This window comes from Chelonia mydas, chromosome 1 (genome assembly GCF_015237465.2).
Source record: "Chelonia mydas isolate rCheMyd1 chromosome 1, rCheMyd1.pri.v2, whole genome shotgun sequence".
NCBI lineage: Eukaryota > Metazoa > Chordata > Testudines > Cheloniidae > Chelonia > Chelonia mydas.
The window spans coordinates 155,984,094-156,003,691 of NC_057849.1; the positions used below are offsets into that span (position 1 = coordinate 155,984,094).

At 43.1% G+C, this 19,598-nt stretch overlaps 2 protein-coding genes across 9 annotated transcripts in view; one reads left to right on the forward strand and one right to left on the reverse strand.

Annotated features, from left to right (window-relative positions):
- Positions 1 to 7,483, forward strand: part of TMPRSS2 (transmembrane serine protease 2) — a 47,493-nt gene extending 40,010 nt beyond the window's left edge. For all 5 annotated transcript variants that reach the window (XM_043538196.1, XM_043538200.1, XM_007064473.4 and 2 more), the window contains 5 exons: positions 829 to 1,004; positions 2,784 to 2,879; positions 3,888 to 4,030; positions 5,308 to 5,460; positions 5,835 to 7,483. In XM_043538196.1, coding sequence (XP_043394131.1) covers positions 829 to 1,004; positions 2,784 to 2,879; positions 3,888 to 4,030; positions 5,308 to 5,460; positions 5,835 to 5,846 — 580 coding nt within the window. In that variant the 3' untranslated portion in view covers positions 5,847 to 7,483. The remainder of the gene's footprint in view (positions 1 to 828; positions 1,005 to 2,783; positions 2,880 to 3,887; positions 4,031 to 5,307; positions 5,461 to 5,834) is intronic.
- Positions 7,484 to 9,095: 1,612 nt separating this feature from the next.
- The window catches only part of LOC102941574 (interferon-induced GTP-binding protein Mx2), a 32,215-nt gene continuing 21,712 nt past the window's right edge, over positions 9,096 to 19,598 (reverse strand). For all 4 annotated transcript variants that reach the window (XM_007064472.4, XM_037903693.2, XM_043538201.1 and 1 more), the window contains exons 10-14: positions 18,176 to 18,317; positions 15,068 to 15,226; positions 14,558 to 14,634; positions 13,281 to 13,538; positions 9,096 to 9,853 (exon numbers count right to left, since the gene is read on the reverse strand). In XM_007064472.4, coding sequence (XP_007064534.3) covers positions 9,620 to 9,853; positions 13,281 to 13,538; positions 14,558 to 14,634; positions 15,068 to 15,226; positions 18,176 to 18,317 — 870 coding nt within the window. In that variant the 3' untranslated portion in view covers positions 9,096 to 9,619. The remainder of the gene's footprint in view (positions 9,854 to 13,280; positions 13,539 to 14,557; positions 14,635 to 15,067; positions 15,227 to 18,175; positions 18,318 to 19,598) is intronic.

Below are 19,598 nucleotides of genomic sequence, written 5' to 3' on the forward strand. Positions count from 1 at the left end.
ATGCACTGACACCCTGCAGATCTGCCTGTCTAACTGGTCCTGCATGTGGAACTGGAAGCATTTCAGAGAATGCTACCATGGAGGTCCTGGACTTTAATCTCTTTCCTAGCAGCCTAAATTTGGCCTCCAGGACCTCTCGCCTATCCTTCCCTATGTCATTGGTGCCTTCATGTATCACTGCCACCGGGTCCTCCTCAGCCTAGCACATAAGTTTATCTAGCTGTCTTGAGAGGTCCACAACCTTTGCTCCCAGCAGGCAATTTGCTCTGCAGTTCTCCTGGTCATCATAAATCCAACCATCTGTATTTCTAATAATTGAATCCTACATTATTATTACCCGTCTCTCCCTAATAACTGGGGTTCCGTCCCCCAGAACTACATTTTGGTAGTTAGGCCCCCTTGTGAATCCCATCATTGTGATCTGCTGTCTTCATGGTCAGTCACTGAAATGGCACCAAGACTTCAAAAATGTGACTGTCTCTTTCTTATATTGTATGTCTCACCTCTTCACATTGTGGGTAAATGTGGAATGTCTGTGCCTGGATTTCTGTACTGTTTGTTTCTTCTCTCACTACCATCTCCATTATGAACACTGGCTTTCCCAGCTTCATTGCCACATATAGATGAAATGTATTAACGCTCTTCTTGCTATTAAATTTGGCAACCGAAGAAGGATTGGGAACAACAGGTGATAGTTCAATGTGCGTGCTTACCCATTCACAGTAAAAAGTCAATGAGATCTGAAATCATTTGGCTGTTGCAGGAGAAAGAAGATGGGGCTTCTGCTTAATACAGAAGCATATAGTCTAACCTAATTTTACTCTCCAGACAGCTTTCTTCTCCATACTACTGGAGAGTGTATGCTGGGATTCTGACGCAAAAGGAAATGCGCGAGAGAAGTGGATCCAGGGTGCAGAACATAATTTCCCACCCAAATTATGATTCAGATTCTAAAGACAATGATGTTGCCCTGATGAAGTTACAGACATCGCTGAGTTTTACTGGTAGGTATTCTCTTGTTCTGTGCTAAAACCCAAAAGCTCGGCTGCAGAAATTGCCCACCCCCTTTTATTTATTTTTTAAATTGTGTCAGCCGTTAAAGAGGAAGGGCTTACTCTGCAGACACTTAGAAAACATGAGAAAAATACAAAGCATGGGAAGATATTTTAATAATGTGTAGTCAGTGAGCCAGGACTGAACACTAAGCTGCTACAAAGCTGTGATAAATTGACACCCAATTAAAAAGTATGTTTTTCTCAGAGGTCTGTAGGTATGGCAGGGAAGTAATGTCAGCACTACCCTCTTCAAGTACACTTAAATGATCTGCCAACTCTACTAGAACCCGGGATTCTTAATGAATGAGAAATTAAATCCTTGCTGTATGTTGATGACCTGGTCATTCTATTAACTACCCATAGTGGCCTTCCAGAGAGTCTGTACGTGCAAGGAATATACGGCAACATATGGGACTTGCACATCAAATGTGACGAGTGATCTTCTTATGAAAAGAGGAGGTACATAAGGAAACACTCTAAATCCAGAGTGTGTGTACCACATAATCAATTCATCAGGGATTTTCAGACTAGCTATAACTCCTAGAATCCTCTCCTTCAAAACAGCATACAGTTCTTCCACTATAAAGCACTTGAAAATGAACTACTAAAATCAAACAAACATAGTCCATTCCGGTGTACGTAACTCCCAGGCCCTGCTACTAACTTCTGTACCTTGCCCTTAACTGAATAGTGCACAATGGATCAAGACCTAAAACAGTTTCCAGAAAGAAGCAAAACTATTTCAGATCCCTGAAGAGCATGCAAAACTGAGGTGGGCGTTTTTTTAAATGAAGCACAGTGGCCAAACTAGAAGTGAAAACTGGAAGACCAAGCATAGTGTGAACCCAGAGAGAGATGGCAGAGAGGATGCTCTCTACTCCAGTGCCCCAAATTTTAAGGCATTCAAGAGACTTCTTCAAATTACCTGAAGTCCTAAGATTTTCTAACAAGATGCAATGAAGAAAAACAGTGTATAGCACTTGGAGAAATGGCAAAACTAGCATGAAGAAAATTCCCCCTTGCTGCTGGTGATAGGCAAGTGTGTGTGTTCACTAGGAATAGCATGAGCCCTACATGCTAAGGTGCAAACAAAGGTTTGCTTAACAAATATTCTACTTCTCGTGTGCCTACTGCGCACAACCTATTTGGAATCTGTGGAAGAAGCAACATGCTAATTTCAATAGGACTTTGCATGGAAAGTACACAATGCTCATGGGAATTAAGCATTCCTGACCAGTGTTTGCCCTCAATCTGTGTCCTAGTGGATCAGTGTCTCGTCTCCATGTCTTCTTCCCTCTGGCATCCCCGCAAAAAGAAACCCTCTCAAAACAGTTGGCATTAACTTGTCAATTAAATGTTACTTGAGTGATGGAGAGGGAACTAACCTCCCTCTGAATCCCCAGAGGCTGAAACTTTAGGTCAAGGCTTAGAAACATTTGGAAGCCTACACTCTTTCTACCCATCCTGTGCTTCTTGTGGATAAAGAGGTCTTGGTGTTCTCAGGCTGGCAGCTTTTATGACCACAATAGTTGCTTAGATGCTAGGAAGCTAAATGGACAGGGGAGGAGTCTTTATATTTAAAAGCACTAGCGTGTACTTGGAGTCCCTAGTATTCAGTGTAGCATGGGTCTCCTCCTTTAGAGGGAAGACCCTCTAAAAGAATTTGTTTTTTAAATTTATGTTCTCTTACTTAGGCTTGCTAATCACCAGTATATTCTTACTTCCCAGACACTGTAGCACCTGTTTGTTTGCCTAACCCTGGAATGATGTTCCAACCTAATCAACAGTGCTGGGTATCTGGATGGGGAGCAGAACACCAAGGGGGTGAGACTTCTGGTTCTAAAATACTGGGACACGTCTAGTTTTGTTCTACATTTGTACTAAACTAAAAAATGCTCTTCATCCGCGGTATGCTGATAACTTTCATGGGGTAGGAGACAATTTGAAAGATCCCTGCCAACTTGCTGTCACTCGCTCTGTCTTGTTGTCGTCTTTCTGAGGCAAAATGTCTGGTATTGTCAAGAAACTTGTCTCTCCACACCAGTCTGCAAAGCAGCTCAACTAAGTATGGGGTTAGAAATATTAGTGCAGGAAGGGGAAAAAAAAAAAAAAAAGGAAACTAGGATCATCCTGGCAGTCTAGCAATTGGACAGTCTTCTGTATCTCTGCTAGTAGGGGCTCGAAACACTGTAGTGACCGTGTGCCCCACCCATGTGACAGAGTGTAGTGGGGTGCATTCTACAGCAGTTCCGTGTGTGTGTGGGTGTGGGGGGGGGGGAGTGTGGATGTTTGTCTGGGAGTGGATGAGGGTGGTGTAGTGTAGTGTTTATATTTGCTAGAGGGAATATCCTCTGGCTCCTGATGCTCTCCTTGGGACAAGAAGACCGGGTTGCAGTAAAGCTGCAGTGAGTAGGAAAAGCAGAGATTTCTCAGGCCATGGAGGAGGATGGAGCCTGATTAGGGAAAGTGTCAAGTGCCTCCTGTAAGGTACAGGGCACCCTAACTCCTAGTGAACTTGCAGAAAGTTGCGGGAGGGGGGTTCAACACCTTGTAGGTTCATTCTCTCCTATAGTTCTGCGGGTAACTGATCAACTTACAGCTGTGCTGGCAGTTTTTATGTTCTGGCATTTTAACATACTTGTTCAGGATAAAGTATTGTCATCTTCAAAAAGTGTTTTTTAATATGTGTTCTTTTTTTAATCAAATGTCCGTGTTTATGCCAAGGCGTTTTTGATCTTGTGAACCACTGAAAGCAACTTTGTAACTTCTACACATGACAATCTGAGACCTGTTCTAACTTCATTTTTGTGTGTGTGCATGTTTCAACTTTAGGTAAAAGTTCAGGTGTCTTGAATGCCGTAATGGTGCCTTTAATACAACGTTCTAGATGTAATTCTGCCAGTTTCTATAATGGTTTAGTTTTGCCTACCATGATATGTGCTGGGTATCTGGAAGGAGGAAAGGATTCCTGCCAGGTAATAATCTGTGTTTATTTTAGCTCTTAAATATTAATTTTTGATTATGCTAATACTTGCTGGAGAGGGTATTTAAAATGCTAGTGACTATGACAGGTCTAGCTAAATAGACAAGTGACTGTCTTTGAAGCATTGCAGTCAGGCTTCCAGTTTTCATCATGTTGAGAGAACTGCTAGAGGTAGGGCTGCTATTTGGATTCTCCCATCCCAGTTCCTCAGTCTTTGATGAAGGTATCCACTTGTTGCTAAATTTGTCTCCTCATTTTCAAATGCAAATCTGTAACAATTTCATGAGAGCGCTGAAAATGCGTGACTTTTCACAAATTTAGCAACACTTTTCTCTTGCTTTTGAGAAAAGGGAAAACCAGTTACACTCAATCTTAATACACATCCAGCAATATATGAATTCTTGCATTTTTGCTGGGTAAGCTGACTGTGTAGTACTGTAACTGAGGTAGCACTTGTTTTAAGATCATTTGCTTTTTAAACTGGGGTATGCCCTCCCGGGGTTGGGGATGATGGGGCACAACAAGGTTATCGGGGAGGCAAGGACCTGACTGATTAAGAATTGTCTTGTTTCTTCAAAACATCATTGATAAAATAAGAATTTCTTCCAATAGCTGAGCCTCTGGCTCAGCTCCTGCTGCCAGGCTGAAATAACAAGGAGGAGGGAGGAGTGGAGTGAGAAGGCATGGCCTCTCCCTGTGCAGGAGGGGTGGGGTGGGTCGGGTCGGGTCATTGCAGCTCACTGGCCTCTCCAAAAGCTGATGTGTACACACCCCCTTGGGAGGTGGGTCCTCTCTGCCTGCATAGGCTCTTGCACATGTGTGCTGGGGATCATGCCAAGGCCAGAGGATCCTGCGGCCTGTTAATGATTCCGGCAGGTTCCAGAGGCAGGGACACAAGGAGAGCGCACAGCATGGCTGGCTGTGTCCTGCTGAGGCTGCCCGCCTGAAATATGTCTTGGGCAGGGGAGGCTTGTGGGCTGGGGAGCAGTGGGGTGGGGTCCTGGACCCTACGTGTTCATGGAATACATGGAATATGAATAGGTGTTCATAGAAAGAGGAGGGCATGCCTGGACATGAATCTCCGCAGGGCATTGCAGCAAAAAAAGTTTGGGAACATCTGTTTTAGATGCATTGTGGAAGCAATACTCAGTGGGGGGGTTTTATTGTTCCCTCTGGGACTTGGCTACAATGTTTGAATCTGTATTTATCAGCTCTTTCCAATGGGCAAGGTCACTAATAGCATGCTTGTGGGCTCGTGTTTTTGTCCAGGGTGACAGTGGAGGTCCGTTAGTAACTGAGAAAAACTCAGTGTGGTGGCTAGTTGGTGACACAAGCTGGGGAACTGGCTGTGCCAGTCGCGGAAAACCTGGAGTGTATGGAAATATGACAATGTTCACTGACTGGATTTATAGAAATATGCAGGTAAAATATATATTCATGCTCTTTCTTCAACATTTTATACAGGCTTATAGAGTTTAGACCTTAAGGCCAGAAGGGACCATTGTGATCATCTAGCCTGACCTCCTGCACACTGCAGGCCATAGAACCTCACCCACCCAGCCCTGTAATAGACCCCTAACCTATGGCTGAGTTACTGAAGTCCTCAAATCATGATTTAAAGACTTTGAGTTAGAGAGAACCCACCATTTATTATTCCAAATTCCCATTATTCATATTATGAAAAATAAGATCACATTTTTAATGACCTTGAGAGCCATTATCTGGCTCTCATCATATCAAGTGATTGAGAAAACTGAGACATATGATACTCACCACTTTTTTTTTTTTTTAAACAGGCAAATAGATGATCATGGTACCTGCCATTCGTGCTGAATCATTTTCAAGAACAATCCTAAATGGAACTAAGGCTTTCTTGGCTACCTTATTATGTACTTTTAAAAAGAATTTCTAGGTCCTTACAATTTTTTTACTACTTGCAAATAACCTGAAGTTTTGCACACTCAGTTCTGTGCTGGCTGCAGTGACTGATCTATTTAATGAAGTAGAAGACTCACAACAAGCACCTTTCTCATTATGATGCCTGGTGGCACAAAATTGCTGTCAACTGGTAACTGACCTGTTCCTTTAGTTTTGTAGCTTCCGAGTTTATAGGGTTTTCCATAATCACATTTGTAACTGAAATAATCACTGTTTCAATTACAAGCAGGGTGGTTTGACACTTGCTTTACTGGCGTAATTTAATTTAAATGTAAGTAGTGGTGTAAACATGAATCTCTGGGGTCCTAGCTGGTGACTTAAAGAGGAAAACACATGGCAAATGTCAGTCTTGGCATTATAGGTGAAGGGAAGCTGCTTCGTGCATTGGAGAGTAGAGGCAGGGAGAGATGTCTTGGCATATATTCAGGTAGTTAAAAATCCTCAGGATCTTTACAGGTGCAGTAACAGCCAGACTGATCTCTTTGGATTTACCCCAACATAAATAGGATCAGCGTTTAGCTCGGTAATTGAAAATGTGCCATTGTTCTTCACGGTTACCCTTCCTGGGTCCCACATCTAGCATGCAGGAGAAATACGGTAACTACTGTTCTAAAGCTAGCCAGCACAGAACAGCTCTTCCGGCTTGTGTCAGGACACTGTGTACCAGTAGCATGCTCAGTTTTATGAGCGGGGAGCCGCTAACTGACTGTGAGAACCCTCCTCTTTGAAATGCAAAGAACAAAGCTTTGCTGTGCAGCTGCCTGCCGTGTAGTCGTTCTCTGTGATCGAAGTGTGTAGGTACGGAAGGCTTGGAAAGTGTTGAAATCAGAGATGCAAGAAAAAACACAACCAACCCCATTTCCACTTAAACACATGACTACCTCAGTTTTAAAGGAATCTGGCTTTTAATTCCATAGAAAGTTCTCTGTACCTGTCCATGTAGCTATTTTAGCAGGAGACCAATCACTTAAGCTTTTTTTGAAAAACAAAACAAAAAACAAAGCCAATAACCATTCACATAAGTCTGATGATTTTAATGTTCTAGGAGAGGAAAAATAAAATGCTCTAATTCTGGATGTGTATGAAAAGAGACTGGTATGGCTCTGACAAATTGACCAAAAGTAATGACTCAGTATGTCTCTCTTGCTTTATGTGCTCTCCAATTCTAAGGGAGTGAAATCATCAAGTTTGCTGTTACTTAATGGTACCTTAATTCCCAAAGCTTGAGTTGGAGAAATTTCCACTTCAGTTTTGGAACCACAATCTGTTATATATCAGAGTGCCACTTAATTAATATTTTAAAAATGGTTGTAAAGGCTAGAATGTTTGTGGGGGGGGGATAAAGGCCATAATGAGTCACTTTTTATAGGAATGACAAATCTCTTTTGGGGAATGATGTTTTTTGTTTTTAAAATAGCTTAAAATGTCTTGTTTTGGTATACATTAAGAAAACAAATGCAGTTGTCTTGCACACAAGTGGTACAACTAATAAATCTTTTACAAATCATTTCTCCTTGAAGTAATTTATTACAGCATTTCTACCTCCTTCAATCTTTTTGTCTGACTGACTGAAAGTCTATAAAGCAGAGGTGGGCAAACTATGGTCCGTGAGCCACATGAAGGTCCACGGGACAGTCCAGCCCGGCCCCTGCGCTCCTGGCCCAGGAGGCTAGCCCCCGGCCCATCCCCCGCTGTTTCCCCTCCACTGCAGCCATGCTGCTGTGTGGGCAGCACTCTGGGTGGTGGGGCTGCGCGCTTCTGCAGGGCAGTGCGGCAGTGTGTCTGGCTCTGGCCAGGCGGCGCAGCTGCCGACATGCTGCTCTGAGTGGCATGGTAAGGGGGCTGGGGGGTTGGATATGGAACAGGAGGTTCTGGGGGGCAGTTGGATGGGGTGGACATTGGGGGGGGAACAGGGGGGTTAGATAGGGGGTGGGGTCCCAGGGGGTGGTTGGGGTGGGCGGTCGGGGACAAGGAGCAGGGGGGGTTGGATGGGTCGGGGGTTCTGAGGGGGGCAGGGGCCAGGCTGTTTGGGGAGGCACAGCCTTCCCTACCCAGCCCTCCATACAGTTTCATACCCTGATGTGGCCCTCAGGCCAAAAAGTCTGCCCACCCCTGCTATAAAGCACCTTGAGAGCCTCAGAGATGAAGGATATCTTCTGATTTAAGCACAAGAAGGGGCACCAAAGGGAACTGTGTTGTTTTTTGTTTTTTTTTTGTTTTTTTTCTTCCCTCCAATCTTTCAGCAAGCTTCCTGGTAGTCCTTTAAAGAAGTTACTTGGCTTGATTTTCAGAAGTGCTGAGTACCCCCACTGCCAAATAACTTCAGTGGGAAGGACAATTTTAGTGATACTGGATCAGTGGACTTACAAGTGGCAAGGAAGCTCATTTTAAAGGCAGTAAGGGCTGAGGGGAACTATGAATTTTGCAACTTTGATGGATAGAAGGTTGGATTTGAGTCATTACTGGACCTATCTTTAGTTGTAACAGGCACATGCTGTGTTCCGATGATCCTTGAAAGAAAAGTATTCACCAAATTCACTACTGAATGAAGGATAACTTGAAGTTTAACCAGAGAAAACTTGTGTGTCCAAAAGTGTTACTTTCAGGGCTTTTTTTCTTTTTAAGATTACAAGCCCACATTACTGTTGACTGAATAGCAGCAGAGTAATGTACCTCTTTTTATAAATAGAAACTTCAGTTTCTGGAGCTGAGTAGGGCCAAGAAAGTTTCCACACCACACAGCTGTAGTGAACACTAAAGATAGGTCAGTCTATGCCCATTTGCCCCTCAGCTCTTCCATGGTGGCTAACAAACACAGGTCAACCTGAGCTATGTATACTTCTCTACCACCCTTTTGGGTAGACTATTCAACTGTCTAATAGTATCAACCTCAGTCGCCTTATTAAAACTCATACTGTACTTGTAGAGTTTCACAGAAGCATAATTACAGTACACACTCACAGAAACAACTCATTATTTATTGAGCCATATTAGGATTAGTTTATTTGCCAGTGATTGGGCCAGGACATCAGGTGTCAAACACATACACCGGATCCAGCATCTAACAACTTTATATCTTCACACTACACTTGCAAAGTGACATTTACCTCTTTTTTTTAAAATATGTACCATACTTCCAAAATGTTAAAATAGACTAACTAGTTTCCATGGCTGAAATAAAGCATGTGGAAGAACACAACCAAAAAAGTAGTAGGAAAGCATATACTTACACTTTTGGTTCAGTCTCTGACTGCAATATGGTTTAATTCATTTGCCTGCTGAAGGTTGTATGGTCTGGACCAGAGAGCTCATGTCCTCACTTGTTAAAATGAACATATGCAGAATGTTTCGCAGTAGCAACGTAATTACAGGGAAGCATAAGAAATTCATAATGCTATACACTAAACTAACTAAAACAAGACTTTTAAAATAAAATGGTTCACAGATGAACATGTGACACACACATAACTGATGATGTTAAAGCAATTATGTGATTTAGCTAAACTTTGAATTAGTTCATTCAGTTTTTAAGGCCAATGTAGATGGACGCACAATTTCTAAAGGGTTATACAAAGCTCTGCTATAGGTCTTTTCAGTACCAAGAACTGACATTTGAAACAGACCATTTAAAGCAGAGAGGCTACTACAGCACAGAAAATTTTATTAAGCAAAGGCGAGCTTGTGTCAGACGATCAATTCGTCCACTCAGAAACTGCCTCCGATCGGCAGTATCTTTCCGTTCCTGAAGAAAGAAGTTCAATTTTTCTTTTTCTTGTAAAAGCTGCAGTATTGAATTCTGTAATTTATCTCCAAAGTCCTGAAGGATGTAGAATTGGATGATCAGAGGAATCTGGCTGGAGAGACGTTTACCTGCACTCTGAAAACAGAAGATGGTTATAAAACATTACTATCAAAGAGAGGACATGGGAAGGGCTCTCTAGCGAAATTCAGTAAGAAGCTACAACATTCTGTGTCAAGTGATTGTTCCAGTGAGTATCTTCATGAATTAGTCTGGAAATGGTTCAGACAGCTGAGATGCAACTTTTCCTTTTAATCCCATTTGAAAACATGAATGAGATGTGCTGCTAATTTCAACCATAAGTATTCTCAGCAGCATAAACACAAGGCAGACCAGTCTACTTGTATAACCTAATTAATGCTGACATTTGCCAGCAGAGCACCATCCTGTAAATAATCAGGACCACATTAAGTGAGGAGTTACTGTAAGTGTTAACATTGTTACACCGCTGCTCAATTAGGGAACATGCTCGTTTAAAGCTGTGCAATGCTCCCTTATAATGTTGTTTGGCAGCCGCCTGCTTTGTCCACTGCTTGCAGAAAGAGCAGCCCTGTGGAGCTAGCAGGTGGGGGCTTAGAACCAGGGTGGCCCGGCAGCCCCCCGATCAGCTCCCCTAAGTTCCCTGTGCGGCAGCCACCCAGCAGGCTGTCAATTGCCAGGCAGTTCAGCTGTCCCTCTCCCCACTGTCATGTGCTGCTCCTGCCCTCTGCCTGGGAGCCTCCTGCTTGCTCTGCACGGATGCGGGGGAAGAGGGGTGCTGATGTCAGCGTGTCCCCCTGCCCCCACTCCTGCCCCCCATCTCCACAGAGCATGGTGGGACACGCAGGGCTAAGGATGGAGGGAGCTTGCTGGCAGCACCTGCCTCAACTTGCTGATCTATTTAAAAAGGCAATGTACTTACAGTGGGGTCAGCATACTTAAAGGGGCAATGTGCGTGTCTCTGTCTCTCTCTGCCATGCTGTCTCCCCTCCCTCCATTCGTGCTGCCTTGTAGAGTGTGTGGCTACATTAACAACAACGTATTAACCCTTGAGGGCTCAGCTGAGTGCTAGTCCATCATTAAGCAGTAAGGCATTCCCTGGGAAATATCCCACCCTCTGACTCCACCACCTCAACCAAGCTTCACAAGCATCACTGCTGTGTAAGTATTCAATTGTTTGCTCAAAACTTAGTGTGTGCATGCGCGCACACACACAGACAGACACACACAAAATTTCCCTGGAACCTAAACTCCCCTTATTTACATTCATTTTTATGAGGAAATTGGACTCACTTAACATCGTTTCACTTAAAGTAGCATTTTCCAGGAGCATAACTACAGCATTAAGCAAGGAGTTACTGTACTGTTGTAAAGAAAACTTCCACAGCAGCCATAGCGTGTGGCTGACCTGCTTTCACAAACTGCTGGGGGTAGTAATGGAGTGGCCCATAAGTAATTATGTAGGACAAAACCTAAGGTACTATCACAAACTTCAAATCGTAGGATTCTAGCTTGAATCCCTTTAACGTAATCAACCCGTCTGGCACAAGCAGTCAAATGGGCACAGCCCAAAGTCAACTCCCAGTATCTAGAACTTATTTGTACTAGTCCGGTGAAGTACAGGGCTGCCTTAGTGCTATGCCCGAGCCTTAAAGGATGTCAGCCTGGGGCTCTGATCACTTATTTAGAACCAGGAAAGCTAACTGCTTTTTACTAAGCTAGTTCCCTCTTAATCTAACAAATCAGAGTACAACAGAGGCAGCAATTTATAATTCAGACAAGCTATTCAAGATGACTGACTGGCAGAGGAAACTTAAATGAAGGACACTTGTGAGAAATCTCAGTCTGTTGCCCAACATTTCTCCTTTCAAATCATCAAGCTGAGGGTAAAATTTTCCAAGAGTATTTAGGTGTTTAAATCCCATGATCAGAAATGACAAACCGGAAAATTGATGGTATTTAACTGTATAGGGTCTCTTGAAAATCTTGCTGATTTAGGGTTGCCAACTTTTTACTGGCACAAAACTGAACATCTTTGCCCCGCCCCTCCTCTGAGGCCCCACCCCTGCTCACTCCATCCCCCTCCCTCTGTCGCTCTCTCTCATCACACTCACTCACTTGTTCATTTTCACTGGGCTGACTCAGGGGGTTGGGATGCAGGAGGGGGGTGAGGGCTCCAACTAGGGGTGCGGGCTCTGGTGGGGCTGGGAATGAGGGGTTTGGGGTGCCAGAGGGTGCTCTGGGCTGGGATTGAGGGGTTCAGAGGGTGGGAGGGGGATCAGAGCTCTGGCATGGGAGGGGGTGTAGGCTCGGGGCAGCTCCCGGAAGCAGCAGCACATCCTCCCGCTGGCTCCTACGCAGAAGTGCGGCCAGGCATTCTGCACTCTCCCCCTCCGCAGGCACTGCCCCTGCAGCTCCCACTGGCCGCAGTTCCTGGCCAATGGGAGCTGCAGAGCTGGCATTTGGGGCTGAGGCAGCATGCGGAGCCTCCTGGCTGTCCCTAAGCCTAGGCGCCAGAGGAGGAACATGCTGCTGCCTTCCGAGAGGTATGAGGAGCCTGCCTTAGCCCCACTGTGCCACCGACTGGACTTTTAATGGCCCGGTCAGCAGTGCTGACCAGGGCTTCCAGGGTTCCTTTTTGACCAGGCATTCCAGTTGAAAACTGGACACCTGCCAACCCTATGCTGAGTGTCTAATGACTCTTTGCTGCAGATTTACTGTTCTAGTGTTATTTAACCTATTGCCAAGTGAAGCACTTTAGGACACCACAAATCTGTGTGAGATGATGTAAAAGCAAGTTCTCTTTTGCCTTTTCACCCTACCTCATAACATCTACTGCTAACATAACCACTTCTAATAACAGGAGCTACATGAAGTTTCCATTTTGTTCTCGGGGAGAGAACAGAGGCCTGGTTGTTCAATAGCTGCCTCTAGTATTATGAATGCACTGATCTGTATTTACACATGCATCCATTTTTGTGCCATTGCACTTGAATTTTGCCAGTGGTGCATCGCTGCAGACCAAGCTACGGCTCACCTAAAAATCAGGACCTTAATTTCTGAGTTGATGTAGGGCTAAATTCAGAGGTGGCATAAATTTTGTCATTAAGTTGAAAGTTGGTGTAATTCGAAAACTGCTTTTCCTGCCATAAGTCTACCTCAATCAAAAGGCAGACGCAGGATGAAGCAGGCCTCTGCTACGCACCCAGCCTGTGACTACACCTACATAATGATTCTGTACATTGATACTGTACATCCCTCTCACATCACTTCTGAATCTGCCCACAGACATTTTGCATCGGCTGTTCAAAATTCCAGTTAATGCAAAAAGATGTTATCCATGGACATAGGGGGTGGGGGTGTGTGCGTGGGGGTGTTGTTTGCCTTATAAATGGTACCAGTGTTTTCTTAAACTAAAAACAAAGAGATACATTTTTCCTATTGTCTGCAAAGGGAACGGTATTAGTACATGCTGAAGGATTTGGAATGGAATAAAAACTGCTGTGGTAGGAATCCATAAACTCACACTGAAGTATGCCTCCAGGTGATAAGCCATTTCCTTAATGGCAGAGTGGTTCTGGGTTGGAACAGTTCCAAAATTGAAAACTGAGGAGGCTGGTTTCAGACTGTTGGCTGCTTCCTTTGGTGTTTCTTCCCTGATAACTTTTAAGTCTTGGCTGTAAACATTGTCCTGGCAGTATACAAGCTGCTCCATTTTAAACTGGACTCGGATCATTGTTTCGGCTTCCTGTGCTTGTTTGTCTCTAATGTCTTCAATTTTGTCCTGTAAAGGGATTGGGAGGGGGAAAGAAAACTATCAAAAACCACTAAACAACAGGTGGTACAGGTGAGTACAGGACCAGCCCTATGCGACAGGTAACATGTAACATGGTGTCACAGGGTTCTCAAGAGCACAGGGTAAATGCTAGATTCTGGTTCTGTGTCAACGGGCAGGAGAGGCCACATTGTTCTGTGTCCCCATTACACTTGTGGACAGGGACAGCCAAAAGCCTGCTGCTTGAGTTCCCTAAGTATGAACAACAGAGGAGTGTTTGTGCTGCCAACTATGTGAGAAACCCCCCTAGGGATGGGTTTGTAGGGCAGGGGAAATATTGAAGGGATCATTCGATATGTTCTGATACAGGATGTAGTGATTGCCGATGCTGTATTCAGCCTCAACATATTCATTAAGGTGATATGTCTGCAGTAATCTCCACAAGTTGCTTTAAGGTGCAACTATCAAATAAGTGACTGATCAAGAGTGAAGGAGTAACATGTAGTTCTATATACAATATATTATGCCATTCAGTACTGCTGGTCTTATATCAGGTTACATAAAGTCATAGCAGTGTCAGACTGGAAAGGACCTCAAGAAGTCATCTAGTCCAGTCCCCTGCACCCAAGGCAGGACTACATAATAAATAGACTATTTCTGACAGGTGTTTGTGTAACCTGTTCCAAAAACCTCAGATGACAGAGATTCCGTAGCTTCCCTCAATAATTTGTTCCAGAGCTTAATTACCCTGACGGTTAGGAAGTTTTTCCTAATGTCCAACCTAAACCTCCCTTGCTGCAATTTAAGCCCATTGCTTCTTGTCCTATCCTCGGAGAAAAGGAGAACAATTTTTCATCTTTGCCCTTGTAACAACCTTTTATGTACTTGAAAACTTATGATGTCCCCCCTCAGTCTTCTCTTCTCCAAACTAAACAAACCCAATTTTAATCAATCTTTCCTCACAGGTCATGATTTCCAGATCTTTAATAATTTTTTTTTTGTTCTCTGAGCAGCATGTGGTGTCTCACCTTAACAGCTCTATTAAGATTGTGAAAATCCTTAAAATGATCTTTGGCAACTTCTGTAAAAGATTTTCGGACAAGTTCTGAGGGGAGAAAAGAGACATAAAATAAAGGTAGCAGTATAAACGTGATTACTGAACTACTGGTAGTACAAGATTTGTGAAAACTGGTCATTCACCATATCTATCCAAATGACACTACCATGGAGCTATGCCTCATCAATGCAATTTTTAATCCCTCCTTGTCAAACCTATGATGATCTTTCATTTTACTATCGTGGTCGATTTCTAACTTTTTCAGAAATACTGTCCATTTAGGAATTTGTACTTTCAAAGTCTGAAGGCCAGGCATAGAGGATTGAGGTCTAGAGATCTGTCTCATGGCTTGAAACTGGTTTGATTCAGATTCATTTTCCCCTGCCTGAAGCAGCCAAGATACGGCTCTTGCCATGTCAACCAAAATATAGACAAACCAATATTTCCGAAACTTAGGGTAAGCTTAGTAAATGAAACTCACCATTTACTTTCTTCAGTATCTCAATAGCTGGTTCTTCTAGTACCATGATTTGCTGTCTTACAATAGTCTCAAATGCCTTGTAACTGACAAACCCTGGGAGCTCTCTTCCACGATACTGTTTTTCAAATCTCCACACTTCATCTTGTATAGTTTTCCTAACTATAACATTAAAACAACAGCAATATTTAAATACACTAAATCCAATGAATTTATTAAAAAAAATGGATTTAAAAGAAGTTTAGTTCTTTTTTCTAAAGACACTTGACTGGAAAAACTAATACACAGCTGGTCATTTAAGCAAGTTGATTTCTGTAGAACTGAGCCAAAATATGCTGTTACGACTTTTAAGAATGAACCATTTCAGTCATTGAGATGACCATATAAACTAATGGAAACAGGAGTTGCTGTACTGGATCAGACTACTGGCCCATGTTCCTATCAATCTGATATCTTTTCAGCAGCTGAAAAACTGCCACAAATAAGGAAGTCTATTCTAGACCTTCTAGTAAACTCAGACCATCACTAAAACACTGTCAACACTGGAGAAATTTGCCTTCCTAAATAATATTTGTTCCCCTTTTTGATACGTGTACCTCGCATCCACAAGTACAAGTGCTTTAAAAGGTGTCCAATATTGATTGATCATGAGTGGATTTAGAAATTGTAGCATAATCATAGAATCATAGAATATCAGGGTTGGAAGGGACCTCAGGAAGTCATCTAGTCCAACCCCCTGCTCAAAGCAGGACCAATCCCCAACTAAATCATCCCAGCCAGGGCTTTGTCAAGCCTGACCTTAAAAACTTCAAAGGAAGGAGCTTCCACCACCTCCCTAGGTAACCCATTTCAGTGCTTCACCACCCTCCTAGTGAAAAAGTTTATCCTAATATCCAACCTAAACCTCCCCCACTGCAACTTGAGACCATTACTCCTCGCTCTGTCATCAGCTACCACTGAGAACAGTCTACAGCCATCCTCTTTGGAACCCCCTTTCAGGTAGTTGAAAGCAGCTATCAAATCCCCCCTCATTCTTCTCTTCCGCAGACTAAACAATACCAGTTCCCTCAGCCTCTCCTCATAACTCATGTGTTCCAGTCCCCTAATCATTTTTGTTGCCCTCCGCTAGATGTTTTCCAATTTTTCCACATCCTTCTTGTAGTGTGGGGCCCAAAACTGGACACGGTACTCCAGATGAGGCCTCACCAATGTCGAATAGAGGGGAATGATCACGTCCCTCGATCTGCTGGCAATGCCCCTACTTATGCAGCCCAAAATGCCATTGGCCTTTTTGGCAGCAACGGCACACTGTTGACTCATATCCAGCTTCTCGTCCACTGTAACCCCTAGGTCCTTTTCTGCAGAACTGCTGCCGAGCCATTCGGTCCCTAGTCTGTAGCAGTGCATGGGATTCTTCCGTCCTAAGTGCAGGACTCTGCACTTGTCCTTGTTGACCCTCATCAGATTTCTTTTGGCCCAATCCTCTAATTTGTCTAGGTCCCTCTGTATCCTATCCCTGCCCTCCAGCGTATCTACCTCTCCTCCCAGTTTAGTGTCACCTGCAAACTTGCTGAGGGTGCAATCCACACCATCCTCCAGACCATTTATGAAGATATTGAACAAAACCGGCCCGAGGACCGACCCTTGGGGCACTCCACTTGATACCGACTGCCAACTAGACATGGAGCCATTGGTCGCTACCCGATGAGCCCGACAATCTAGCCAACTTTCTATCCACCATAATCATGCATGACTGGAGGCAGGAGGTGCACAGGTAACGCCTCATTCAGTTCTTAAGGACCATTCCTCCTAGAAGTTCCAAGAGATTCCAGAAACTTATGGGCTTATCATTAAACACTGCAAAAAAATTGCGGGGTAGTTTGTATCAAACAGACTGGAGTTTAAGAGGCAAAACTTTAGAAGGAAGGTATGTAGGGGTTTGTAAAATTAATCAGTCAACGAGAAAAACATCTTCCAATGTACTTTACAATAGGAAGCCCAAAAACCTGAATAATTTAGTAAAAGTATTGTCTGTTCCATTTATCTGCTATTTTTAATATGTATTCCAACTCTCTGATGATTTGCAACTAGAACTGTTAGATAACTTTCCTTGCAATGACTTCAGCTATATAAACAATAATACCTGCCTCATACACGGTTCTTTTCATGGGTAGATCTCAAATTACTTTCTAAAGGAAGGCAGAAGTATCATTATTTCCATTTTACTTGCAATGCAGGTGCACCTCCTATTGACACACACAAGCGCATCAACTGATTCTCAAAGGGAATAAGTAACATCATAAAGAAACTGGTTTTTAGTTGTTTTCTCCTCTTCTATTTTTCCTGTGTTTTTGTTCACCTGCTATCTCCTCTTTCCACCTGTTTTCCTACTTTTTTCACTCACCTAATACCTTTAGATTAACTGGCTCTGGGTATGCGGTGGGACAGGACAGATTAGACAACAGAATACACCTGTGTCTACATGTAGTTGCCCCTCAGTGACATGTACCCCTGCACACGTTTTGGAACTATTCCTTTAGAATTACATTTAGCGATGTTTATGTAGACATGCACGGACAGCTAAAAACGTGTAGCAATAGGGGCCGCTCGACAGAAATGTGTGCTACGTGTTGACCAAGACGAAGAATTAATGGGTATTCGGAGAGTTTTAGAAATGTTTTGAGCTGATCTTAAACTTCAATTTCTGTGAGACATTCTTCTCCTTTTAGATCTGGATTCAGTAAGCAATTAGCAGACTGGGTTATCTGGGAAACATGGGTGTTCTTTAGGTGGTTATTTTATTACTCATAAATTGCTGCGTCTAGACTTTAAAAAAAATCTTTTAAACACAAATTATTCAGAGAATCAAGGGCATATTGTCAGCTGGTGAAATTGTCCTTGCACCATTGACTTCAGTGGAAATGGGGGGAATCCATTGATTTCAATGGAGCTATGTGAGTTCACATCAGCTGGGGATCTTGGTAGATAAGTTCTCATCACTTCAAGTTTTTAGTTTCATTAACATGATTGATTAGCTGTATTACAACTTCAGTCAAAATGAGTGACGATGAGTATTTCATAGCAGCTTCACAGGCAAGCCCCGGTACCTACCAGTCAATGCACTGCCATCAAGTATCTTCCCCCAATTTTGAAACTCTGTGCGGATTTTTGTGAACAGTCTAATTTCATTTTCAAACAACTTTTCTTCTCCTGCCACTGAACTCACGATGTCTTGATTAAACAGTTTGATTTTCTGTAATGAGATTGAAAAAAAACACTCTGAGTTCTGTAAAGGCAGCATAGCTAAGCAAGAGTGAATTTGATTCTATTTTCCTTGTGGATCTAGGCAATCTTTTATTAAATTCCAATCAGTTAGATTTATGCAAAGCCAATGAAGGTACAGGTACAATGTACACAGGTATCAATGCTGAGGGCCTACTTTTGTCTGCAGAACCTATATTACTGGGGGAACATTCAAAAAGAAAAGCATCTATCTTGACTTGCAGATCCCAGGTTGAGATTACAGGCCTGGCAGTTAGAAAAATGACAACCATATATTTGTAAACTGAGGACGTGTGTTATGGAAATCACTGAGACGTAACCATGGAACGCTATAATGTCATATTGACCAAGTTCTGTCCAGCGTTGAACTGCTCGACAAGTCCGTGGGATTTGTGCTGCTAACTCACTTTGGTGCTTTCGAAAATCCCAACCTAAATCTTAATTCAGCTCCTCTGTCCCTTTCTCTTTACCCTAAAAGCTGATCTAATATCAGCCAAGATTTTCAGAAATGGGTGCCTATATCTAGGCTCCTAAATCCAGATTCAGGCACCTATATAAGTGGCCTGATTTTCTTGGCATTGGTGGGTGCCCAGCATTTTTGAAAATCAGACCATTTGTTTGGGTGCCTATATGTGGCTTCGGGTACCTAATTTTAAACACCTACTTTTGAAAAACTTGTTCGTGGTTTTTTGTTTTGTTTTTTTAAATGTACTGTTCCTGGCAGCCTTTGAGTCTGAAGTTGTCTAGTTATCAGCCAGGACAGCAGATGTACGAGCTTCTTCACCATCATTCAGTCCATGTGCCTCAGTCCTGTTCTGGAGGGGTAGTTCATTCTCAGGGTTCATTTAGTCCTTGGTTTCTTTGCTGAGAGCGTGACCAATTTTTTCCTTACTGTGGAGTCCACTGAGAACTGCTGAGACCACCAACTCATTTCCTACAGACCACTGAGCAGCCATCACAACAATTAGCAGTAACAATTTTCCACACAGACCAAGAGGGGCCAGATGACAATCGCGAGGCTGGGTAGAAGCAGCCCTACGTTATCCCACTTTTGTTAGTTTCATTTTTCATACTGAGAGATGTGGTTCTGTTGGGGGCCAGCTTGATATGTGGATATAAAAATTAATACCTTTGAGTAAATGTACTAATCTAAGCTTCCCCTATCCTGCGTTACCCTGAAACTAAAATTATGTGACCAAAGACCTTGGCTTTCTCAGGAGCTCACTGTCTGTGTTATTTCTACTGAATATTA